The 27633-nt window shown below is 39.8% G+C and overlaps 1 protein-coding gene across 13 annotated transcripts in view; it reads right to left on the reverse strand.

The window, feature by feature from the left end:
* Positions 1-27633, reverse strand: part of ECT2L (epithelial cell transforming 2 like) — a 74455-nt gene that overhangs the window by 36440 nt on the left and 10382 nt on the right. For all 13 annotated transcript variants that reach the window (XR_006602328.1, XR_006602327.1, XR_006602331.1 and 10 more), the window contains exons 3-8: positions 27108-27220; positions 8565-8727; positions 5194-5446; positions 4174-4342; positions 3295-3433; positions 1244-1412 (exon numbers count right to left, since the gene is read on the reverse strand). Coding sequence is in view for 6 of the 13 variants with exons in the window: in XM_013064206.2 (XP_012919660.1) it covers positions 1244-1412; positions 3295-3433; positions 4174-4342; positions 5194-5446; positions 8565-8727; positions 27108-27220 (1006 nt within the window). In the remaining 7 variants the exon portion in view is untranslated. The remainder of the gene's footprint in view (positions 1-1243; positions 1413-3294; positions 3434-4173; positions 4343-5193; positions 5447-8564; positions 8728-27107; positions 27221-27633) is intronic.

A 27633-nucleotide genomic window follows, 5' to 3' on the forward strand; every position in this document is an offset into this window, starting at 1 on the left:
CTATTAAAATTGTTACACTTTCATCAAACTTAAAGCTTTTGTGCACCAAAGAACATAATAAACAGAGTAAAAGGCAACATACAGAACGGACAAAATATTTGCAAACATCTGATAGGATTAATATCTAGACTATATATAAAGTATGTCTAAACTCAATGGAGAATATCAAATAAACCCATCAGAAAATGGGCAAAGGACTTCAATAGATGTAGATAAAGAAGACATACAAATAGCCAATATGCCTACGAAAAAATGCTCAACTAATCAGTAGACAAATGCAAATTAAAGCCATAATGAATATCACCTTAAACCCATCAAGATAGTTACTGTCAACTAAAAACAAATAAAAACACAGAATATAACAAATGTTGGTGAGGATGTGAAGAAATTGGAGCCCTTGTGGACTATTAGTGGGAGTGGAAAATGATGTAGCCACATGGAAAATAGTATGGAGGTTCCTCAAAAAATTAAAAATATAATTACCATATAACTCTGCAATCCCATGTATGGATATTATATCCAAAGCAATTTAAAGTAGAATCTCAAAGAACTGTCTGCACACTCGGTGTTCATAATAGTGCTATTCTCGATAGCCAAGCTAAACAGCCATCAGCAAATGAAAGGATAAACAAAATGTGGTCTATACATACAATGGAATATTATTCAGCCTTAAAAAGTGAAGGAAATCCTGTCTTAAGCCACAACATGGATGACACTTGATGACATTATGTTAAGTAAAATAAGCCAATCACAAAGTGAAATACTTTATGTTTCACTTATGTAAGGTATGTAAAGTAGTCAAATTCATAGGAACAGAAAGTAGAATGGTAGTTCTTAGGGGTGGGAATAAGAGGGAAAAAAGGAAGTTCTTATTTAATGGTGTGAGGCTTAATTTTACATGTCATCTTGACTGGGCCATGGGGGTGCTCAGATATTTGGACAAACAGAATTTTGGATGTGTCTGTGAGAGTGTTTGGGAATAAGGTTAATGTTTGACTAGACAGTAAGTAAAGCAGATTACTCTTCCCAGTATGGGTGGGTCTCACCCAATCCATTGGAGGCCTGAATAGAACAAAAGGGCTGACCCTCCCTTGAATAAGAGGGAACTCCTGTATGACTGCTCTGAGCTGGGATATCAACTCTGTTAGCAAATTGAAAGATAAATAGTGTTCTGAAGGTCATACATGTAGACAAACACCATATTCGTGCAAAGTTGGTTGTTGCTTTCAATCTCCAGGCTTACCTTGGAGTAAATTGATTTCTCTGCTGTCTCCATCACTAAATATCCCCATACTCTGTACCTTCTGCCCGTCCAAAGCTTTTTCTATGAGATAAAGCAGGCTCTCCAAGGTTAAGCCACTATGTTCGTACACCACAAAAATGATACCTGCCTTAATGCTGTCCACCACCATCTAGAAAATGAAACCAAAGCCCATTATTTTAGAATATTTATTCATAAAATAAATACAATGGGTATGTAATCTGTTGTGATTTTTAAACACCTTTTTTCCCAGAAATTATAGAAAGAGGAAGATAAGCTTTATCATTTCTTGGTTTCTTTTTCAATGATTTTATTTCTTTTTTAATTATGAGAAGAAAATTAAGTAAACTTGTAACTCCAGACCTCAGAGATAAATATTATAACAAGTTAAATTATTTTCTTCCAGCCTTTTTATTGTACATACTCATGAAGAGACATTGAAGCAGCTCTTTAAAAAATAATCAAATTGAGATAATATGATTTTGCAATGGATGTTTAAAATAGATTTAAAGTTTTCCTCTTAATCATGAATTTCTGAATTATCAATATTGATTAAATATTTTCCATTTAAATAAATACGAAAACCACTATGCTTTGAACTCAGCAACCAAATAAACTTTTCATTATGGTAATGTTAATTCATTAGCAGGAGATAGTTTGGAAAGTCATTAAAGTCAATTGTCTTTTATTTTTTTTCTCCCAAACCTCATGTAACTTCCTGAAGGTCAAATTGAGCAGAGGACTACCACCTGGTTATGTCCTGATTTTTGCCTAAGCACCCAACACATTCATAATAAAAAAAAGTAATCATGGCATAGACTTACGTAAAGAAGACAAATAGAAGAATGAACTTACTTTGAACTAGATTTTTCACCAATGCTCTGTCACTAGTTATCCTTTGTGCCCAGCCTGATGCCCATTATTAAACATTAGGAAACTATTTGGGGCCCACACGGAGATCAAAAGTCTGATCTTGCTTTCATATGGATCCACGGAGCTGGCTAGTTATAAATGATCTGAGTCAATTTCTAGATGCCCAGAAAGAAGACTGATTTTGTATATTGAAAGCAACCATTTTGTTACAAGGAGGAATTTTTTAAAAACTTCCTAAGTAGGCCAATGAATGGAACCTAAGGAATGTCATCCCTTACAATGTCCCTTTTTGTGTGTCATATATACACACATATATGTGCATGTCATAGACACACATGTGTGTGGTATATCCATGGTGTCATATATGCATATACACATACTCACGTATCTATAAAAATACATGCTTCTATGTCTTCATTGTGCTTCCTTTATTTTTATTACTTATATTCAAATTAAAATATATAACTTCATTATAAAAAGAACATAATTTAATGGCACCTCCCTGAATAGACCACAAAATAGGATTTCTGACTTTTTCTTGTGAGAAATCATGGTTATATGATAGTATTTCGTTCCTTGGGCATTGCAAAGAGGTTTTAAAATAATCCTTAATCACCTTGCTCTTTTTTGGGATAAGTGCAACAAATTCAGTTCAATAAGAATTCACCAGATACTTAACTAAATGCAAGGTAGTTTTGGCCTTTAATGCTTTATTTATTTATTTATTTATCTATCTATTAAAAAGATTTTATTTATTTATTTGACAGACAGAGATCACAAGTAGGCAGAGAGGCAGGCAGAGAGAGAGGAGGAAGCAGGCTCCCTGCTGAGCAGAGAACCCAATGTGGGGCTTGATCCCAGGATCCCAGGATCATGACCTGAGCCGAAGGCAGAGGCTTTAACCCACTGAGCCACCCAGGCGCCCCTTTAATGCTTTTTTTTAAAGTAATTTTGATTTATGATTATCTTTATTGCTTCTGATTTTTAAAAGTGCTCTGGGTCTGTAAATTTCCACTTACACCATTTTCCTTTTAGAAGAGGAATCATTTTCATACATATGGAGGCCAAAAGATTGTTACACATCCTCTCATCTAAATGAAAAACAAAACAAAACAAAACACCTGATTCAGAAGAGGGCAGGCCTCCTAACACACTCTTACCTCAAATGCAGGAATTCGAGATGATATTAGTAAGAAGTGGGGCTGGGAAGCATATGAAGAGCTGTCATCATTTTTCTGAACTCCACGCCAAGTCTTCTTCAATAATGAAGGGTAGGAATGGCTTCCAGAAACATTGCTTCTGTAGGGAAAAGAAGGGAATAAGTGAAATGTAAATTTCCTATCAACTGGATTTTGATAACTGAGCACCAAAGTGTTGTCTGGGCATCAGTTATACTGAACAAGGCACATGGCCTTTCAGAACTCAGTTGCTCCCTGCAGTTTTGGGGAACAACAGCAAATGGGGCTCCTGGGTGGGGTGGGGCCAGAGCTGGCTTCTGGGCCTCTCTTCCTCCATTCATGGGATACTGGAAAGGTCTCCTGGAACTTATTTAGCTTTGTTGGGCACTTAAAATGAATGTACTGACATACTGAGGGGTTCAAAATGACATTTTAAAAGAACAGCTGAGAGATTTAAAAATTTCCTAGATCATCTGGTTCTCCCAGCTTTCTAAATAATGTCTCCATTCTCTTACCCTTAGTCCCAGATTCCCATTTGGATACACTTACTCCAGGAAAATCAATTCTGAAAACAAAAATATTACTTTTGCTCAATAAATTGCACAGAAAATGTACTACATCACTGCCTTTTTGCAGGGCCAAGAATATTTGAAATATAAAATTTGAATGTTACAGATTTCCCTCGAAAAACATGTCAAAGACCACTGCTTTTGAAGATTAAAGAGTTATTTCTTTTGCTATCTCATAGGATAGGAGCCAGATGATTATACAAGCTCCCTGCGAGTTAGCTAAATTATCCTAGAATGAATTCTTGGTATCATGGGATGGTCTTGAGCCTTCAGGAGATGGAGGTTTGCTTACCGCTTGGGCAAAGCTTGTAAGGATGCCAAAATTAGCTGTTTCTCCAAAGCTTCATGTAATCCCACTCGATCCCTCAGAGCCTGGGAGAGTCGTGGCTGGCATTTGGATTTTAACAATCTAGAGCAGCATGTTCCGCTCACCCAAGGGGGTCGAACTTTGAATAACTCCTCTGAAAAACAAACAGCAGCGGCCTCTGTAGTTTACTTCATGCTTCTCTCCGCCAAGTTTACATAGATAAAGGCATCAAAAATAAAGCTGTACCAGGGCACTATTCCAAATGGCAATAATTATAGCCCTTTTTACAGACTCTATTTGGATTTCTTATCCTCTCGGCTCCAAGTTGTGGCTCCAAGTTACTAGTCCTGTCAGGTCAAGAAACAAAGCTCAGAGAATGAACACCTCTTTTCTTGTGGAAAGCAGTTAATAGATTTACAGGTTTCACATCCATTTCTGCCCTTCTTCTTGGCTTCAAGTAATCTCCCGTTTGTTATGATCTCACAGAGGGTGAGTCAGTGAAAAAAAGATGGCAGGACTCCAGTCACTTTTGTTTTTCTGTTGTGCACTGTGCAAATCAGAAGGCTTCACTGAGAGAGGCTCCTACTCTTCTTGCCTTCCTACTTTTCTTCTTTTAATGCTGTTCTTCCTGCTTCCAATCCCACTTTCACTTCTCCCCTCTGTTGCTAATCTCAATTCTTCTCTCCTGCACCTATTTCCTTGTTTTTGCCTACGTTCCTTGTTCCCTCTCCTTGTTGCTGTTGTTTTCATCTCATAAACCTGATTGTAACCAGAGGAATATGGAGGCACCGATATTGGACTTTCTGTATCTCATCTGAAATCTTTTTCTTACTCATGAACTTGAAATATACGGGGAGGGGGTGGGGAGGGGAAGAGCTTGCTTTAGAGAACGCCACCTACATGCTCTTCCAGGAAGACTTAGCTATCCTCCAGTTGGGAATCTGTACGTAAATCCATTTGTTTCTACAATAGTTGGATAAGATATCATTTTAAAATGCTACTTACTCTTACGTAGTGCAATTTTCTCCCAGATTATTTTTCTTAAGCACTTTTCTCTTTGTCTCTCCAGCAGCTCCTCATCTTCTGTTTTGGGCTCATTCAGGGTCCCATAGACAGCAGAGGCTTCCCTAGGTATTAGCCAATCTAAGCTCGACACACACGCAATGTAATGACGCTTCCAAGCACCATACTCATTATCCGTTGGCGTATAGGGCAGAAACCACCCAAACCTAATGCATTTGGGCATCCATAAGCAGTCCTACAAAAAAATAAAAAAAGGAGAAATATAAATTGCAAGAAATTTTTAAGGACCGTTTCCTCGTAATAATGTTTCCAGCTATGCAGATAATTTTTCTTTACATTGGGATTTCTCGTGTGGCTGACTTGTCATCTAAATTGGACACAAACAAAAAAGAAGCATACCTTTCTCCATACAAGAATAGTCTTTGATCACAATATATGTTATATATGAATAAACGTATTAGTCATCTTTTGCACCTGGTCCCACAGCATTTGGTTAACCCTAGTAGTAGAAAATAGTAGTAAAAAATCAGTTTGTTTCAGACCAGACCTCCCCCTGGAAACACCTTCGGTTGGACCATATGATATTGCCAATACACAACCAGCTTTGATAAGTGGAAACAGCAAATTTCATGTGGTTTAATTGAATTAAGCATCTAGACAAAATACCATAAAACAATTACTTAGGCCTGTAGAGCTACCAGTGCAATAAGGGCTCCTGTGAACATGACCCCAGAGAGAAGGGAAACTAAAGAGGTAAGCCTGATCCCTGGCATTTGACATTTCAAGGCATTTGACAGTTCCAAAGTAAAGCTCAGGCTGAGAAGAAGAGTAGAAAATTATGGCTGAATGACATGGAACCTAAAAAGTATTTTTGGCATTCTCACAAAGAAGAAAGGAAACAAATTTAAATTCAGGACCCACTAAGGGGAAAAGCCACCAGGCTTTCAGTTGAGATGGTTATCAGCAAGGATAAGGAATTACACCACCTCTCACAAAGACTGAAACTAGTTTTAAAATATCTCTTTTTCTGACTGGATTTAAGTGATCTATTCCTAGCCCTAACCAAATGCCAGGAGCAAAAACCAAATTCTCTCAGGAGGAAGAGAACATCAAGCCGAGGCTCAAATTATTGTATCGATATTTTATATCTAATATCTAGTATCCAATACCAGCCACACAAAAGGATAACAGTTGTTTATTTCTCCTTTTGTCATTTATTATCTTTTATTAAGTAGAGAGAGACCCTTAAGAGAACTATACGTTGTAATTGTTAGGCAGGAACTTAAAAAATAAACAGTTCTATAATTAATACGTCTAAGAAGTTAAATGGCTAGGTGAGAATTGTGGCAAAAATAATCAAATCAACATTGTAGAACTGAAAAATATAATAACTGAAATTTAAAACTCAATGGACCAGTTTAAAAGCAAATTAGAATCCAGCTAAAGAGATAATTAGTAAACAAAAAGCTAGAAGTAAAACCCAGGTAGAAACACTGAAGGCCAAAAAGATGGAAAAGACACAAAAAACAACATGAAACTTGTGGGAGATGGTAAATCAGTCTACCATGTAAGTATTGGAATCCCACAAGAAAAAGAGCAAAAATAGGGCAGAAAGAATATATATATATGGAGATGCTGTGTGAGAATTTATCAAAACTGATGGGCATTAAATCTCAGATTCAAAAATCACCAAAAAACATAAAGTGGAAGGCACACACACACACACACACACACACACACACACACTTCTGGGTACATCATAATAAAATTGTGGAAAACAAAAGACAAGACAGAGAAAAAAAACCAAACCCTAAAAGCAGCTAGAGAAAATAAAAATATTGCCATTAAAGGAACAACAATAAGACTCCCCACTTCTCAAAAAAAAAAAAAAAAAAGGTTTATGGAAGACAGAAAACAATAGAAAAATTTCAAAGTTCTACAAAATTAACTGCCAACCTAGCATTGAAATTCCCTGTGAAAATATTCTTCAAATACGAAAGTAAAACAAGATATTTTCAGACAAAAATAAGAGAATTTGTCAGCAGCAAGTTGCACTACAAGGAATATTGAAGAAAATTCAAACGGAAAATGATCCCAGATGGAAACTCAGAGATGCAGGAAGATATGTGTGACAACAGAAGAAGTAAATATGTGGCTACTTATAAGTAAATATCGACTATATCAAGTAATAGTCGTGATGTGTGTGTAAATAAATATACATATATAAATTTAAATGTATTCTATGTGTATATAAAATTAAAATATTTGACAACAGTATTGAAACTGGGTGGGGAGGGGACTGAAGGGGAATAGAGAGAGTTAAAGGGTCCTAAGCTCTTTGCATTATCTCAGAAGCAGTTAAAAAAAAGGCCCCAGGATGAGTGCCGTAATCCTAATATAGCCATGAGAGAACTGCTAGATAATTTATAATTAACAACTTAAAAAACATTTATGTACTCTAAAAGACAATTTTTTAAAAAGCCAATAAAATAACTGGAACAAACAAAAATAACATAGTAAAATGGCAGACTGAAGCTTAAATAGATCCGTATGTACACACATGTAAATAAGAAATTACCCTAGCTAAAAGCCAAAGATTGCCAAATGTTAGATAACAAGCACCAACAACTATATTCTGTTTACAAGACCTATTCCTTAAAGATAAGTACATAGGTTGAAAGGAAAAATCAGTGCAAACACCTCGCCCAGGTTCTTAAATGCTGTAAATCTAGGGCTCACGGTTTGCGCGTGGCCTCTCCATAGAGAGCTAAGTATTGTCTGAGCTCAGTAGCTCAACGCAAGCCCACTCTGGGAAGTCTGCTCACGTTAAAGAGGTAAATTATTGACGTGTCCTCAAAGTATGTCTGCCATGACATTTTATTAAATCTTTAAAAAGAAATGAGACACATAGAGCAGAGGCAGAATTAATGGCAAAGGATGTTGAAAATCTCTTCAACAGATGTTAGCCAAAGAGCGATCAAAGAACACTGTGGTGCAATAACAATTTTCAGGGTGAGTTATCACAGGCAAAATAATATAATAACCATAGCTTACCTAATATCTCATGAAAAAAGTGGACATCTTTAGTCAAGATAAAACATTTTCTAGATAACTACATTGAGTACTATGAGATTATTAAAATTACACAGAATTATTAGAATAGTGTATATCCCCTTACTTACAAAATAAATTCTTTTATTTAACTTATCCCCATTTTTTTCTCTGAAGGGTAAGTTAATTACGTTTCAAATACCCTCTGTTACTATCTTCAGGGAAGGAAGGTACCTCAACTGCCAAATGACAGAATATAGTGGTATTTGGGCCCTATTACAGAGAATTGACAAGTAGTAAACCTGTTCAGTTAAAAACTTCCAGGGCCAGCTGACTTGCGCAGCTACACACAGCTCTTTCGGATTCAGAAAGGAAAAGATATAGAGAGAAATGAAGCGCGGTAACACTGTAGAGAAATCCACTTTGGCCACTTGCGTCCTTTCTGAAAACCAGTCTTGGACAAACCTAAAAAGAAAGATACAGAAATGTAGTTCAGAACACTAGTGTCTAAAACCGATCAAAATTCCAGTATAAGTATTGGTCCTTGTTCTTTCTAGAAACCTCTAACTATATATATATATATATATATATATATATATGAAATCCTAAATAACATAGGGCTAGATTTTTTAAAACACTATATCTACTTTCACTGATCCATTCTAAAGAGGAAATGAATAATAAAAATATCTAAAATCCAGAGAAAAAATCTGAAGTACATTTAAGCTGTAAATGTGGATTTTCTTTTTTTCTTTTAACTCCAAATTCAATAAATCAGCAAGTCCTGTCAGCTCTACAAATACCTATACCCAAACCCAGCCACCTCTCTCCACACCCATTGCTGTCAGTCTAGTTCAAAACACATCCCCCTCCATTCTGCACAACTGTAACAGTCCCTCCTGGCTCCCTGCTTCTCTTCTTCCCAGGGTCCATTCTCTACACAGTAGCCCAAGTGGTATTTTAAAAAATGTAAATTAGATAGCATCACTTATGCAAGTTAAACCCTGTGAATTCCTGGTGCAATTAGAATAAAATCTATATAGTGACCACATCACACTTAGTGGTGAAATATTAATTCCTTCCCCCTAACATCAGGAACAAAGCAAGAATGTTCATTCTCACCACTCAATTAACAGGTACAGGAGGTCTTAGCCATTTCAACAAAGCAGGAAAAAAAGTAAAAAATATACATATTGGAAAGGAAGCAGTAAAACTAGCTCAATTCATGTATGTGGAATCTACAAAACAAGGATTAAGAACAACTCCGGAATCTACAAAACAACCATTTAAATTGTTGAACTTATTAGTATAAACTTGTGAAAGTTTTCCGTTATCTTTATCATCTTTATGATATCTAGAGCAATATTTTCTTTTTCATTCCTGATATTGGCAATTTGTGTTTTCTCTTTTAGCTTGGTTATTCTTGCTAAGAGTTTATCAATTCTACTACTATTTAAAACCCAGCTTTTGTTTTCATAGATGTTCTCTATTCATTTTCTATTTTATTGGATTCTATTCTTCATTATTTTTTTCCTTCTACTTAGTTTGTATGTGATTTGCTATTTTTTCTAGTTTTTTTTTTAATCTAGTTATTTAAGGTGGAAATTTAGAAAGCCCCTTTTTCCTTTTCTAATATAAGAAATTAAATAATATATTTTCCTCTAAGCTGTGCTTTAGCTACATCTTACCCATTTAGATGTGTTGTATTTTCATTTTCAATCAATTTGAAATATTCAAATTTCCCTCATGATTTCTTCTTCAGCCACAGGTTACTTATAAATGAGTTAATTTCCAAATATTTGGGATTTTCTTGATATTTTTATATTTTTTAACCTCAAATTTTATCGAATTATTGTTTAAAAATATACTTAATTAGATTTTAATAGTTTTGAAATGTACTGAGTCTTATTTTTTGAACTAGGAAATTCTGTATCTTAGTGAAAGTTATTTTGATCATAAAAAACATGTTTGGGGCGCCTGGGTGGCTCAGTGGTTAAGCCGCTGCCTTCGGCTCAGGTCATGATCTCAGGGTCCTGGGATAGAGTCCCACATCTCTTGCTGAGCAGAGAGCCCGCTTTCTCTTCTCTCTCTCTCTGCCTGCCTCTCTGCCTACTTGTGATTTCTCTCTGTCAAATAAATAAATAAATAAATCTTTAAAAAAAAAAAAAACATGTTTGGAAGTTGTTGGGTTTAGTTTTCTATGAATATTAGGTCAAGGTGGTTGAAAGATTGCTCAGTTCTATATTCTCCCAGATTATTTTTTGTTTAATTGTTCTATTATAATTCAGTCAGTTTTGTTTCATGTAATTTGAAACTCTATTATTTGGTCCATACATATTTATAATTGTTATGACTTCTTGGTGAATTGATCCTTTTCTTTTTATAAAATGTCCTTCTCTATCTTTCTGTGAATATTCCTTGTCTTGAAATCCATTTTGTCTGATATTAATATCGCCATCCTACTTTTATATGCTCAGTATTTGTTAGTATATCTTCTCCTATCCTTTTACTTTCAACCAGTGGACGTCTCTGTATTTAAAGTGTATCCTTTGTGGTAAGTATACAGTTGGATCTTGCTTTTTGTTTTTTTGTTTTATTTATTTATTTTTTTAAAGCTCATTTGGCCACCACTGTCTTTTGTTTGAGGGTTTAGTCCACTTATATTGAATATAATTATTGATACGGTTAAGTCCAGGTCTTGATTTTGTTCTTTGTTTTTGTTTTCCCATTTGTTTTATGAAAATTTATTCCTCCTTTCCTGCCTTGGTTTGAGATAATGAATTTTTGTACTCCATTTCAATTCGTTTGTTGGCTTTTAAGCATTCATCTTGTATTATGCAAGTAAGTTGTTGCTAGGAAGTGCAGTATGCATCCTTAGCATTTCATAGTCTCTTTCAAATGAATAGTCAGATAAACTTAAAGAACAGTGCAATGGTATAGTTCTTGCTATCCCTTATGCTTTTGTCAGAATACTGTACCTACTTATGTTATAAGCCCTATAATACACTGGTTTTGCTTTACACAGTCATATATCTTTAAAATAACTTGAAAATTTTATGTTTTTCCACACATTACCATTTCCTTAGAAATCAAGTTTCCATCTGGTATCAATTTCCTTAGCCTGAAGAATTTCTTTTGGCATTTCTTCAACGCACATCTTCAGGCAACAAATTTTATCAGTTTGCTTTTATCTGAAAATATCTTTATTTCACTTTAATATTTGTAGTACAATTATGAGATGCATTAATCAATTTTAATAACTGTCATCTTGCAGCCAGTCTGGTTTCTGCTGTATCATCTTCTCCTCTTCTTCTCCCTCCTCCTCCTTCACTCCCATTTTATTTTAAAGCAAATCTAAGACATGGTATCACTGTATTCATTCCACCCACTTAGATGGGGTGTATTTTCATTATCATTCAATGTGAAGTATTCTAATTTCCCTTGTGATTTCTTCTTTGATATTTCAGTGTGCCTCAGTAAACAGCAAGAGCGTTTTTTAAAAAAAACATATGCTATAATCATCAACATGCTTAAACAAATTCAACAATAATGTCCTAATGTGATACTACTTTAACTTTTTTTAAGGATTGATTGATTGATTGATTTCAAGAGAGGGAGGGAGAGAGCATGTTCACATGGGGAGAGGGGAAGAGGGAGAGCGGAAGCATACTTCCTGCTGAGCACAGAGCCTGACCTGGAGCCCCATCTCACCTACCTAAGATCATGACCTGAGCTGATACCACGGGTTGGTTGCTCAGCTGCTCAACTGACTGAGCCACTGCAGCCTTGCTATGATATCTATTTTAAAAACTTCTTAAAAATATGGCATCCATTGAGAAAACGTCTTTTTTTTTTTTTAAAGATTTTATTTATTTATTTGACAGACAGAGATCACAAGTAAGCAGAGAGGCAGGCAGAGAGAGAGAGAAGCAGGCTTCCCGCCGAGCACAGAGCCCAATGCAGGGCTCCAGCCCAGGAGGACCTGAGCTTAAGACAGAGGCTTTAACCCACCCACTCAGGTGCCCCGAGAAGGCTTCTTTTTTAAAAAGATTTTATTTTATTTAAGTTAAATCTATTTTATTATTATTAATATTACTATATACTATCATATATTACTATATAATATTAATATTTTATTATTTTATTTAATTTAATTTTAAAGATTTTATTTATTTATTTGAGAGAGAGCATGAGCTGGGAGGAAGGGTTGCGGGAGAAGCAGGTTCCACACTAAGCGAGGAGCCTGAGGCAAGACTCGATCCCAGCACCTTGGGATCACGACCTGAGCCGAAGACAGACACTTAACTGACTGAACCACCAAGGCACCCACATTAAGAAAACTTCTTACATTCCTCCACGCATGCCACCTAACCACAAATGGATCTTGAATGCACAGAAAATCCAAGGCTCTAGCAAAATGATCATATTCAAGGCTATATAGGCCTTAGACCAAAGAGACATTTTATGGCCCACAAAGGAGGCACTGCTGACCCTGTAGTCACCAACTACAAAAAAAGAGATAATACCTGATTGCCCTCTTTAGATACTGGCAATAAACATTGGTTATAGTCCCAAACCACCAAATAAGTCATCATATTTGAATAAGAATCACTGGAACAAAAAGTTTGGAAGTAATCCCGTGTTGGTAAATCAGACTCTTCCCTGGAACTACTAATCTCCTCCAAACTCAGTAACATTGTAGATGATTGTGGTCAATCTCACAGCTGATTGGAAACATTGGCAATAAGAGTTTAGCAGAACTCCTTTATCTCAAGCCATTGGTACTCCAAAATTATTTCTCATGGCTCATTGGCCACTGCTGCCCTGGTAACCAGGTTGTAATGGACACAGATAAACTCATTGAAAGAAAAGTCCTATCTCTGAATAGCTCTCATTCTGCAGTGTGTCTTCTCTGACTTTCTCTGACCTCTAAATGCATAAACTAAATTCCCACAGGGTGGGTCAAGCCCAGAAAGTTCCAAAGTGAAGTGAAAATGATACCTCCAATTAGGAACAAAAATGAGCTTAGTTACCTTCATAAACAAGCTGCTGAACACCCAGGAGACCCAGAGACAGTCCTCACCATTAATTTACCCAAACCGCTGGCCTAACTGGGGCCTCATCCATAAATCTTGGGAGAAGGAAAAATTCGAGCTTGCAACAGAACACCAATTAATAATACATGTAGAAGCAATTAAGAAGTTAGAAAATGAGCACTTGGCAGCTATCACAGTAAATAATTATGTCAGAAGAGAATCATCAATGGAGACTAAAATTGGTGGGTGAAAATACGATGAGGAACAGGGTATTTGCATAGATTCTAATACTTTTAAATTAATTTAAAATTAATCACTCAAGGACTTTTTAGTTACTTATTAATTATTAACACAGTACTTAATAGTGAATCATCTTAACCAAGTGATAAGTCAACATCACAAGCCATGGGACAAATCGACATCATATGCCCCTGGTGTGATCTGCTGAGTGTCCCTTCTGTGTAATTCCTGCCAAGAAGGCAAAACCTGAATGTAATCTTAAGGAAGTATCAGCCAGAATGAAGTTGAATGAAGTTCATTCAACCAAGTAGGTCTGTACTCTTCAAAAGTGTTAAGTAATAAAAGACAAGGAAAAACTAAGGAACTGCTCCACACTGAGGTGGATATAGAGACATGAAAAGTAAATACAATAGATGACCCTGGATTGGATTCTGGAATGAAAAGGGAAGGATGATTATAAAGGACATGGTTGGACTAGTCAGGAATACTCGGGTGAAGTCTGTGGATTGGACCCTAGTATTATATCAATGCTGATTTATTGATATTGGAGGATATACTTTGATTTTTCAGCAGAATGTCTTCATTTTTCCTGGAAATGCATACTGACATGCTTAAGATTAATGGGGCATCATGTTTGCAGCATATTCTCATGTGACTCAGAATAACAAGGCAAAATGGTAAAGTGTGAACAGTTGAGGAATCCAAGTGAAAAGTATAAGGAATTATTGTACTATTTTTGCAATTTTTCTACAAGTTAAAATTTATTGCAAAATAAACTTTTCTTCTTTTTTGGCTTTGTTTTTTGTTTTTAAAGAAAAGGCTACCTGCTTCCTTTGCAAGGCTTAATGATTGCCTATTATTTTGTGTTTTTCTACTCCCTGACTTTATTTTAGGTCACTTCTCTTTCTTGATCCCTCTCCATGCACCTTTATCACAACCTGAGATAGAATAGAGTGGTTTAAAATGAACTTGTTTGACCTCACTCACATGTGTCATTAAAGAAAGAAAACAGGGATACCTGGTGGCACAGTTGTTTAAGTGTCTGACTCTTGGTTTCCGCTTGGGTCGTGGTCTCATGGTAGTGGGGTCGAGCCCTACATTGGGCTCCACACTCAGCATGGAGTCTGCTTGAGTTTCTCTCTCCCCTTCCCTTTTCCTCTGTCCTTCCCCCACTTCCACTCTCTAAAATAAAAAATTTAAAAAAATTTTAAAAAGAAAGAAAGAAAAACAGGAAGGGGAGAAGGAAAGAAAGAAGAGAGGGAAACAAGCCATAAGTGACTCCTAAGGATAGAGAGCAAACTGAGGATTGATGGAAGGAGGTTTGGGGAATGGGCTAGATGGGAGACGGGTATTGAAGAGGGCACTTGTGATGAGCACTGGGTGTTGTATATAAGAGATGAATCACTGACTTCTACTCTAGGAACCAATATTGCACTGTATGTTAATAACATTTAAATAAAAATAAAAAAATAAAATGAATCTATTGGAAAAAAATTAAAAAATGAAATTAACCTGTTGGCATGCAGTCAGGGGGAAAGTGTGTGTGTGTGTGTGTGTATTAGCAGGAGGGCAAAGAATGGAGTTACGGAGTTGGGTTTGTACTGGCAGCATATAGTAGCCACAGACAAAAGTATCACAAGGGGATCCTCTCATTGTTAATAGATTAACAATCAAACTGAATGAGGCATTGACAACACCAAGAACAGTGAATCCCAGTGGGTCCCTGACCTAACTCCCCAGTGTCCCAGACAGGCTTCACAATCCTTTCACTGGCCCTTGGAGGACAATATGCTCTCATTTAGAATTATAAAACAGATCCATCAAATAAGGTGCAAAACAAAAATGTTTTCTGCCTCTTTTTCAAAGGTGGGTCTCAGTACCTTGGTTTTCCATTCCCAGCCCACAGCATCTACTGTTCCCTCCCAGCCAAGCAAAGGAGAAGAACTAAAACTGAATTACTTTTTATTTATTTAATTTTTAAAAGATTCTATTTTTAAGCAATCTGTACACCCGGCATGGGGCTTGAACTCAACAACCTTAAGATCAAGAGTAGCAGACTCTACCAACTGAGCCAGCCAGCCCCTCCAAGAATACTTTTTAAAGTGGACTTCAATTATGCATGTTTTATATTTGTTACCAGCCTGCACTGCTGCAAGGACACATGCAAGTATAATGACTCTTAAGCAAGAAAGAAGGAAAATGCTTCAGTCACATTTAAAAAAAAAAAAAAAATCAGTCCCCAAGCAACAGAACTAGGCTAGTTTGCAGTAACGACATTGTGGCTCACTGCATTTTAGTTAATGTTACAAAGTAAGAAATCCGTGAAGAGAAATAAAAACATGTAAGGAGACAATGAACAAAATGTGCTTTGCTCCTTTATTGTGACAAGGATAGCTTCATTTAAATAATTCATGACACTGCTTTGCAGTGTGCTACTGAATGTACAATGTGTACTTTGCGAAAATAACAAGGCTTAGTAATACAGAACTTGAATCTAATTCTCAGCTCTTAAATTTCTGATAAGAACTAGAGAGAAGCTGCCCACATTGTGAGGGAAATGACCGGGAGCAGAGCTTGCAGAGGTGGCCTGGAGAGGGTCAGCCGAGTCGGCAGAGGTCCCTGCCTTTTTGTCGCCTGCGCGGCCCTCGTGGTCTTGTCTGGTGGCTTTACGCACACCATCTGGCATGGCCGGGGCCTGAAGTGGGCGGGTTTCCACACGGATGCCAGCGTTGCACAGACTAATGACTAGGTTTGGGGCATAAAGCGAGTGGAGAACCAGGTGCTGAAGTCTTCAGTGAAAGAGAGAGCGAAGCTGGGTGTGGGGAAAGCAACAAGGAAGGGCCACTGAAGAGGGTCTTTAAAAAGATTTTAAAATAATGTATATGCTCTGATTCATAGTTACATGGATGCACATAAGCATAAAAAAAGCAGAAGGTTCTATCTGGGGGGTGTGATTATGGGTGATTGGTATTTTCCTCTTTTTGCCGATTCACATTTTCCAGTGCCTCCACAAAAGCCTGGTGTTATTACTGAACAGATAGAGAAGGCCCTAGGCTCCCACACGTGTCGTCCCGGCCAGGAGGCTCACCCATTCTCCAAGTCTCTGCTTGTCGGACCTCCTTGGCTTCCTTCATACTCCAGCCAAAATGTCAGATCCTCAGGGAAGGCGGCAACCCATCCCCTGGGCTGGCGGAGGTTGCCTTACTTTTTCTCTGTCACTTAGCACAATCGTAGCTCTTTATCTGACATCTGTTGGGCTGGCTAAGCCTACTTGGACTGTGGGAAATAAAGGAGAATGCATGCGCACAGACCTGTCATTATTATAGAAGTGCTGTATGACTTCTCAAATATGATCTATACGGTATAACTTATGGCCAGTGAAGCCAGATGGCGCCGGGGAAGGAACAAGACGGTGTGTGTGGAACCCAGTGTGGTAGATCTGTTATGTGGCTAGTGGAAAGCTGTTTTTGCAACAATATGGGTGACCATATAAGGTAACAATAGTGAAATTTTAGGGGTACTAACAGAATCCCTCCTCCCCAAGAGGCTGACCATTCCTGCTGCCCAAACACTTGCCTGTAGGAGGCGGCCACCACCACTCCCTCAGCTCTGCCTCCCTGCTGCCTTCTTTAAACCTTTGCTGAAACCCGTCATTTACACTCCATGTGCACTGTACTATAATCTAAGCACGAGTTTTGAGTTTCCGTTCTTGCTGACCCTCACACTCAATCCATTTGGGGGCTCACTCACTATTTATAGTCTTTCTCTTCCACTGGGCTACATGCTGCATGAAAGAAGGCGTGGGGTTGTTCTGTTTACTGCTCTGTCCCCAGCACCTGGTATGGTGCTTCTAACTTGGCAGGGGCGAAAGAGATACGTGTAAGTCAGAATGCAGAATGGAAAAAGTAAATAAATAAAAAATAGAATTTCACTGCTTATATGAAATTTCTGTTCATTTTAACCATTACCATCGTTGTAGTGGCCCAAAGCAGTACACGTTTATTTTTCCAGAGTTCTGGAGATCGTAAGTCTGAAATCAGTTATGATGGGCTAGGTGTAGGCAGGGCTGGCTCCCTCTGGAGGCTGGGAGAGTAGAATCAGCCTGCTCCTCCCCTTCAGGCTCTAGAAACTGCCTGCCTTTCTTGGCTTATGGCCCCTTCTTCCATCTTCAAAGCCAGCAGAACATTGTCCCATGTCCCCTTCTCTCCCACTGCTCCTGACATCACGTTGTCTTTTGTCTTGCCTCTTACATCCCTTAGAAGGACCGTTGTGATTATGCTGAGTCCCAGTGAGGCAGGGTAATGTCCCCATCTCAAAATCTGTGATCACGTCTGCAAAAGGCCTTGGCCCCGTAAGGGAATATCTGCAGTTTCCAGGAATGAGGGCATGGACATGTGTGGAGGCTAGTATCAAGTCTATCTCACTGTTCCAACTTCTGAGACACAGAAAACACTCCCAGATATTTAAGGTGGTGCCACGTTGTGGCACCAGTGTCAGACAGCCAGTGAGAGGCATGGATGCTCCCTTGTCCTATTTTAGGATAAGATTTGTTCCACTGAAATACAAACGTCAAAGGGCAGGAATCTTCTACACTCAGGTGTTGAATCCCACGCACACAGAATTGGGCTTGGCACAAGGTAGGCACTCAGCAAACATTTGCTGAACGCTGGATGAACAGACAGCACTCTTCTGAGTTGACCCATTACTTACTTCCCCTTCTTTAGGTAAAATAACCTCACTTCTTACGTGGTGGTCCACATGGTCCTATAGAGGCTGACTCTATCCTGGGCTCCAGAAACAGCATATGATCAAGGCTAATTCAATTCATCTGGGTCAATCTCCTGGCCACGACAACTGACAGAAGTGGGCAGGGACGGAGACTAGTCCAACCACAGTGAAGCTCCAACAGAGAAATTATTTTTATTTCTGTACACAACTGAGGAAACATAATGATGAAGCCATGACTGCCAAAGGCAGAGCAGAAGAACAGAAAGAATGAAGTGGCTGCGTTTATTACTGAGCCTCTGAATTGAGCTTCAGCCTCAGCCAAACCTACTCTGGATTTTTCAGTTATACAAGAGGGAACCTTCCCTTTATTATGTATGTTAAGCTTAGGGTTACTTACAATGATGCATTTGAAGACCACTATGCATCAGCGCCAGAGAAAGATGGAAAAGGCATCTACAGACACTTAACAGGTAATTCTGTTTCATTGAGAAGAAAAGGCACAGGGCGCTCATGCCGTGCTCCTGCCTCTGAGAGCAGGACTGAGAGGTGGAAGAAGCCTTGGGGCCTTCAGGTCACCCAGGCCAAGTGTGTCTTACACTTGGCCGTGTTCCACATCACTCGGGGAATGGAGGAAAAACTACTTTTCCAGCTCCATCCTCATGGGCTGAGTTAAAATCTCCATAGGTGGGGCTCAGAGTCCATGGTTTCACAAACTGCGAAAGATCCTAATGGGCCAGCCCTTCTCAACAGCAGTGGATTTGACCTCACAGGGCAGCAGGTCTTGATGCTTAAGCCAGGTCAAGTGCAAAGCACTGAATGTGTGTGTGATGGTCTTAGGAGTAGGTGTAACTCCTTCTTGAGGCCCTGAGCTAATTGAATACTGAGCCACTGGATGACAGTCTGACAGGCTCTCTCCTGCGCGTGAAGAGCATCGGTTGACTGCTAAATGCATGTTGTTTTTCTAAATGTAGCTGATTCACAGCTAAATTCTGGAGAGTTGATATGGTCGGAGAAGGTATCACTAGACCCATTTTAAACCTATTTATCTTCCTTTCACATAAGCAATAGGGAAAAATCAGGGCAGCTCCAGAGTTAGTGAATTCAAGCCCTCAGGGAGGTAATCAGGGGCCAAGGATCTTCCATATTTTCACTTTGCCTACTTGGTAGTTGGCTCTTGCCCTTAGCTTTGTCCCCTGAGGTAATTTCCAAATGACCACTGTGAGGAGTGAACCTCCCAGAACAGAAATCATTAGATGAAAAGGGCACGTCCCTTCCTCGAGCCCCAATTTAAGTCCCTCTGAGTGTGAAGAAGACTCTCCCAGAAGCTCTCTAGTGGCCACTCTCTATGTCTCCTTGGGCAGACTTAGTATCCACACACCCTTTCGTAATCCAGACACCACCAAGGGGGTGGAATCCTCGTTAATTCTGTCCAAGCCTGGTCACCTTTGGCGGGGCAGTGACAAGCCACCTCTGAGACGCATACAGCCTGGGGGGAAACGCTCCCATCAGGACTATGGGGAAGAAGCAGGAAATGGTGTGGGCAGGAGGGTGATCAACAGTGCACCGGCTAAGCAGACACTGAGGAGAAAAGGAGAGATCTCTGCAGCTGCCGAAGTGTCCGATCCACCCAGCCTTCACAGACACCTGTCCCTTACTGCAGAGCTCGTGTTTAGCTCCATCCTTGCTCTTCTTTAACCTCAATGTATGACTTGTATGGATTTCTTTCTTTCTTTCTTTTATGATTTTATTTATTTGACACAGAGAGAGATCACAGGTAAGCAGAGAAGAAGGCAGAGAGGGAGGAAGCAGGCTCCCTGCTGAGCATCAAGCCCAATGCGGGGGCTCCATTCCAGGACCCTGAGATCATGACCTGAGCTGAAGGCAGAGGCTTAACTCACTGAGCCACCCAGGCATCCCTTGCACGGATTTCTTAAACAGGTCAATGTGCTTCTAGTGTCTGGTACTGTCACTCTTTCTCTTATTTTCTTTATATGTGTGCTTTCCTTAGGGACCGCGATCCATTCTCTTTCCTGGATTAGCTTTAGAATTGGTCTCCCAAGGTCCATAAAAAATATCCTATTTGGGGATTTGTAAAGGATTGAATTGAACTTGGAGGTTAATTTAGAAAGAATTGGCATCTTCAAACATGGCGCATCTATCAATGCAGGGTTGTTGTTGTTTAAAGATTTTATTTATTTATTTGACAGACAGAGATCACAAGTAGGCAGAGAAGCAGGCAGAGAGAGAGGAAGGGAAGCAGGCTCCCTGCTGAGCAGAGAGCCCGATGTGGGGCTCCATCCCAGGATCCTGGGATCACGACCTGAGCCAAAGGCAGAGGCTTAACTCACTGAGCCCCCCCAGGCGCCCTTGTTGTTGTTTTTAACGATCCCTTAACAAAGACTTATAATTTCCTCCGTAAAGGTCTTGCATTTCTCTTTTTAGTTTTATGCAACAGACATGGGGATGCAGAGCTGAGAGAAGGCGGGGTGGGGAGGGGGGCTCAGGCAAGCCCACCAGCCCGGGGAACATTGTTTGAATCCAAGGATCTAGCCTGGCCTGAAGTTAGACAAATCTTAAGTCAATACATTCCCATTTCTTCTTAAGCTGGTTTGATTTCCATTTCTATTATTTGCACTTGAAAACATTCTGACCATGACACCAAAAGTAATACCCAGAGAGAGGAGGAGGAAAGATGACCAACACCCACTCAGGGTACACTCAGGGCATTCTACTTCTGCTTCTGCCCGCCACACTCCTGGACATCTCCTGAAGAGATTCTTAAATACAGAACAGAGACAAATGTTTTCTTAAAACTTTCTCCATTTTCCTATGATGTGTCTGTGAATTTGACTCCTCCTATGCAGAGAAGTCTCAGTAACCAAAAGGATTCTTCGTAGATGTGGAAGCTAAATATCGTGTATTTTATAAATGGCTGGTGGTATTAATTCTCAGGGCTGCTGCATTTGGGAAGTTGTGCCGTGAGCAACTTCAAGAGGGGCCATTAGCACAGACGACAGTGTGACACGCCATCCTTGGGTATTGTAACTGTGCATAATTCCTTTCGGAATTCTCTTATAGAAGTCTCAAGTCAATTAATTAACAAAAAGTCTTGAATGAAACAAAATATTAGTGATCTCCCATATTCGGGAACTAGTAATATCTTGAAAAGTTTCTTCCTCCCAGAGAGCTACGTATGAAAATTTTTTTCTGATGATTTTTTTGTTATTCTTGATATTAGGAGTATTTTAGACATCGTCCATCCAATATGCATTTACTGGGTGGCTACTACATACTGGCTATGGCTTTCAGAGTTAGGGACACAAAGAATCACCAGAAAAAGTTCTTGCCCTCATGGAGCAGGGGTCTAGTAGAGCAGGCAGACAGTAAATCAACAAGTTCTGTACATAACATAATGTGGGGTGGTATGTAAAGACAAGGTATGTAAAGGGTGTTGCAAAGACAAGTCAGACATTATCAAGTGTGGCTCCACCCCTGTAGAGAATGGTACCGCTTACAAAATGGGAAGTGAGAATCACAAGGGCACAGGCTTGGCCTCGCCTAAGACAGTGACCTTCCCACCGTCCTCTCGCCCTCTGTCCCCATCCCCACCCAGTGAAACAGCTCGGGGCTTTTGGGTTTCTCCTTTTTCCTTCAGACTCAAGGATTTTCCTTCTTTGCTTCAACCACCTCTCAATAAACCGTCCCCATGACAAATGATGGTTGTCCGTGAGCATCCGATCTGTGTGGAAGGAAAGGAGCATGTCCAAAAGACAGCGCTGAGGAGAGGGAAGAGTCAGGATGACCCAGATTTCCAGACTCGTCTTGGATGTTTAGGAACCCAGTGTACGTTTGAATACGCCTCTCTGCCGGCCGCTGCCTCCACCCAGAAATATTCCCTTTACAAATGGAGAATGCTCAGGAACTCAGCGACATGAAGCTGCTCCATATTCAAAATGAACCCCAATGTGCATTGTCTCTGAGACATTTATACACCAGATTTCCTCACTGTTCACAGATGAGATAGACCTCGTCCCCTGTACTTTCCCCGGGACTGCTTGGGAAGAGTGGCCAGGAGCAGTGAATTGGAATGGGGGGGGTGTCTTTCTTAGATGTACATCAGTTGGATGATTTTTCTGCCTCACCCCTTTTCCAGTCAGCTCTGATGGAGACAAATGACCAGAGCTGATCCTTCACGGCTTGTGATCTCGCTCCCCCCTATGCCACCACCTGCACAGACAATCCATCTGTGTCTTGGGACTGCAGTTGCATGAATGTTGCCCCAGGGACCCACCAGGGAAAGCTACAGGTTTGAACAGCTCCAGCCCTGGAATGAAAGGCCTTTGTATGGGGCGTTGCCTGCTGGGGAGCCCTGGCAATTTGAAACCGGTCCCACCAGTGTGGCCAGGAGATGCAAACTTCCCATGGGTTTCTCGGAGTGACACACAAATAGCCCAGTTTCCTTTAGGGAGTCAGGAAAATTCAGCCTGGCCAAGTGACAGGGAGATGACACCAGTGGAATCATTTAGACATGTGGCCATTTAAGCATAATGTGCTGGGGGAAAAGCCATGATAGACGTTTGTAAAAATTGCTGGGAGTGAAAGACGTTCAGGGAAGGCTTCCCAGGGAAGGGACCATCAAAGTCAAGGTGAGGAAGAGCTTGCCTGAGCTACGATATAAGAAGATGAAGCCTTGAAAAATGTCTTAAATATCTTAAAACTCCATTTAAGAAATCTTAAAGCTTTGTACTCATTTTTATCATTCAATAAACTTTACTAGTGTTCAATAAACCTCGCTTTGCTGCCCACCAAAATAACAATAATAATAATAAATTGAAAAAATAAATCTTAACAATATGGAATATAAGGACAGAAAAGAAAAATCTTAGATATTGGAATACATCTCATGGAGATTAAGAAGAAACTTTCAAAGAAAACTGTGACAACACAGTCCCAACCAATACCACAATATTCTAGTTAAGCTTTGTAGCCGTAAGTGCCTGGTTTAAAAAAAAAAATATTCAGAATTGCACAAATCCAGCCTAGCTTACACAGAAAGATTTCAGACATTCAAGTAATGCTGAATTCTCTCATGTATTCTCTTGCTTTTTAAGTGGTGGGGGAGCAGGGACTATAGGAATAAATAAGTTTCAAAAGAAATGCTTGATAATTAAAAGTTGATTGCACGGTCACTATTTGACCCAGCGACAGATCGAAAAGTTAAATAAAGACATCCATATAGAAAAACCGACACACGAATGTTCAGAGCAGTGTTATTCACAGTAGCCAAAATGTGGAAACAACCCAAATGTCCATTTACTTAGGAATGGATAGATAAATATGGTATAGCCATATTTTATGGTATAGCGTACCATGGCAGATCATTTAACAATAAAATGGAAAGGAGTATTGATATGTGCTGCAAAATGGATGAACCTTGAGAACATTGGGTTTTTTTGGGGGAAAAAAAAAAAAAAAGGAAACCACAGTCCCCAAATGGTGTCACGTAGACCAAGTTGCCAAAATGGGCTTAATACCAGATCTAATTGCATGCAGTTTCAGCCTCCCCCAGAAATGGGGCTTTAACCGGTCAGTCAGGAACATGTTTCTTTCCATATCACCCGGGTCTTCTCCATCCCCCAAGGAAAGATGAGGTAATCTGCATGATAAGACATGCTGCTTCTCCCCTAGCAAACACCCTTGTTTGGAACAATCCTTTTCTTTTGCTAATAACTGTCTTGCCCCCTATCCTCCATCCATAAAAAAATCTTCCTTCCATTTTGTTTTGTATAACCTCTCAGAGTGCCGCTCTACTTGCTAGAGGGGGTGTTGCTGGATTCGTGAACCATTCGTTTGCTTATTTAATAACATGTTTATTTCATATTTTTGATGAAGCCTTTATATAATTGAGAACATTTTTTGGTAAAGATTTTATTTATTTCTTTGACAGAGATCACAAGTAGGCAGAGAGACAGGCAGAGGGAGAGGGGGAAGCAGGCTCCCCACTGAGCAGAGAGCCCGATGCAGAGCTTGATCCCAGGACTTTGGGATCGTGACCTGAGCTGAAGGCAGAGGCTTTAACCCACTGAGCCATCCAAGTGCCCCTTTGAGAACATTTTTAAAAGGTTTTATTTATTTTTTTTTGAGAGAGGGAGAGAGAGCACAAGCCAGGGGAGGGGCATAGGAAGAGAGAGAAGCAGACTCCTTGTTGAGCAGGGAGCCCAATGTAGGACTTGATCCCAGGACCCTGGGATCATGACCTGAGCCCAGCGCAGATGCTTAACTGACTGAGCCACCCAGGAGCCCTCATGAACCATTTAATAAGGCCAATTTGATCTTCACGTGTACTTGGTTGCTTTTTGTTATTTAACAAGATTATAATACATGAAAGTAGCCAGTCTCAAAAGACCACATGCTTTAAGACTGCATTTATTTGAAAAGTCCAGAAAAGGCAAATTTATAGAAACAGAAAGTAGATTAGTGGTTGCCCAGAGCTGGGGATGGAGATGCGGAGTTAACATCTAATGGGTAGCAGGTTTCTTTTTGGGGTGATGAAAATGTTCTAAACTTAGAGTGTGGTTATAGTTGCACAGTTTTGTGAATACACTAAAACCACTAACTGTACATTTTAAATGATGAGTTTTACTGTATGTGAATTATATCTCAATAAAGATGTTTAAAAGGAATTCAATTGCACTAACTTTAAAAATTAAAACGAATTGGGCTTTTAGATTTAATCAAAATCAAGCACAACTCAAACTGGGTTAGACTGTCAGTAAACGGATCCTGTAAATCTTGGCAGGAGAGAAGACATGGCTGACCCAGAGAGATGGGGAGAAAGTAGGAGAAGAAAGACCTAATCTGGACTTGGGGGAATAAACTAATTGATGTTCAACAACAAAATCCACCACTACAAGTTACAGCTGGCTTCAGGATGCCAGCTCTAGAGACCAGAAATTGACATAACTTCTAAAAAAAAAAATATGGAATTATAGCTTCATGCAACGATGGTAGACAGCTCTCTGCAGAAAGCCAGCTGCTACAGAACAGAGCGAAGTAATTCCACTGAACAGATTAGTTCCATATCCTTGCGCCATAGAAAGAATTCAGGTACCAGACAAAGGATACAATTTCCAGTGACAAAATCTCAGTCCTGATGTTAATGAGCCTCAAAATACACCACACGATCTCTAATGACCTCCAGTGGTTACAGCTAAAATTGCGTGGTTTATGATACATGAGACTAGAACATGATGTACCTACCACAAGCAATTACAGATTTGGGTTTTGGTCTGTTATTTTATCTTGAAAGCTGTAAAGTTGGAGTAAAAGGAAACCTAGCCAATGACTGCTATGAAAAGTTCCCTTCCCTGATTTTTAAGCATTGACGAAAGAGCCTATTTTTTCTGTGGCCTGTCGTTGCAGCCTCTCTCAACACAGCCGGGAAGGTGTCTGTTTGCTTCCAGTAACCTGGTGACTCCAGCAGGGTCAGTCTCTTAGTGACCCACCACACACTCCCAGATGCAGGTGAAAGCAGACGAGGGAGAAGACAAGCAAACAGGTAGGAGAGATGAAATGGCTGATTGAAAGAGCCGGATAAAGGAAGTGTGAGAAAGAGTGCAAGGCAGGTATTGCAAACTAAAATAAGCCAATTTGGTTTTGCATAACTCTGATGCTTTCTGGAAGCTACCTAAGAAGTTCAATGGTTACAACCTTACCACCAGGTTGTACTAAAAACAGCTAACCCCAAATGATGCCATACCCGGAATTTCCCTAAACAAACCTAGCGAACAAACCCCAAACACTCTATACAGTCTCCTCCATGGGCTTGATGAAGTCCCGGCTCTCTGTCCTTTGGGCAAAGGTTTACTCAACTGAGAAAGTACAGTGTTCCAGAAACAGGATTCCATTATTACCCTCCTTGAGAGCCTCAGGCTACCAGAAATCCCTAGACTGACAAGGCCATTTACCTGGGGATAAAGCCCTATAAGCACCTGCTACCAGGCTGGCTGGATTCCTCAACCAGGCCCAGGCATGTTGGAGGGCTCTCCGAACATTTTCCATCCCACATCTGAATACCTTTAATGTCTCCATTTCTAACATTCCTCTGACAAATGAACAAGCCGCTGGCTGCTCTGATGATAACGGATGTCTGATATTGGCTCTGCTCATTAGCCAAGTATCTTGTAATAACTGAGACATTGCGACCTTTCCAATACAATGCTAGCTAAGCACCCTGAGAGTATTAATTCCTGATCAAAACGCTAGCTGCTCTTGCATGTAATTTCAACCAACGCTTTCAGATAGCACCCCACCTCTGCTGGAGTATCTGAACGCAAACGGCAGACACCTACGGGAGGCCAGGGCAGGAATAAGAACGAGGACCCACTGGCAATCACGGCCACTGCAATACGAGTCTCGTGCATATTCCTAAATGTTGCGACCATGGTCACTCCTTGGGTATTTTTCAGATCCATCCCTTCATGTTACAATTATTTCTGGACTGCCTGTGTGCCAGATATCTACTTGAAATATATTGTTTGTCCGTCTGATGGTTCTGAGGAGAATCCAATATAGTAATTCACTGGCTGAAGCTTCTGATGTTTACAAAAACCAAATATCCCACTGCGGTTGGAAGGTGTGAAAGCCCCCAAGTTTCCATTTCATCCTCAAGAAGGAAGCAGCACTAGAAGATTCTATCTATAAACTTTAAAATGCCAATTGCTTTATTTGTTATTTTGGGGGGGTGGGAAGGGGAGAAACCCTAGAAGGTTAGATAAACATTTTACCATATTTTATTTCCTTTAAGAACACATGCTAATTGCATCCTTAGGCTACATTTACCTTAACTGTGATTTGGTGCATCGTAAAAAAATCGTGAACAAGAATTCTTGACGTTGCTTGTGAGTCCAGAGGTCAAACCAATGACTTATAAGAGCAACTCTTTCCTGAAAGAGCTGTAAGGGGGAGAAAATATCACTTTCCTGTGAAGTTCAATCTATTTTTAGTTCCTAAACAGTCCTTAGGCCATCTCGCAACCTCACAGCTAATAACTGCACAGCACATTACAGTTCACAAAGCCCTTTTCACTGCGTAGTAGGGGTCTGTCCCTCCAGCTTAAACTGCTTTTATCTGGGGATGGAGACAAGCCCAGGCTTGTTGGGTGGGCTGAAGGGAAAGGCTGGTCAGGGGATGTAATTACAGTGGGTCCTTAGGAGGGCCCCTTTGGAAAACAAAGTGGTAATGAATCCTGGCTCTTGTTTCTACCTAAACAAATGTGGCCTGGGGTAACAGATTCCAAACACTTCATCATGAAAACACATACAGGCTACACTTGAATTGTGAAAATGGGACCATTTGAAGAAGGTAT

Source organism: Mustela putorius, unplaced genomic scaffold (genome assembly GCF_011764305.1).
Source record: "Mustela putorius furo isolate JIRA1106 unplaced genomic scaffold, ASM1176430v1.1 tig00003863_pilon_pilon_pilon, whole genome shotgun sequence".
Lineage (NCBI taxonomy): Eukaryota > Metazoa > Chordata > Mammalia > Carnivora > Mustelidae > Mustela > Mustela putorius.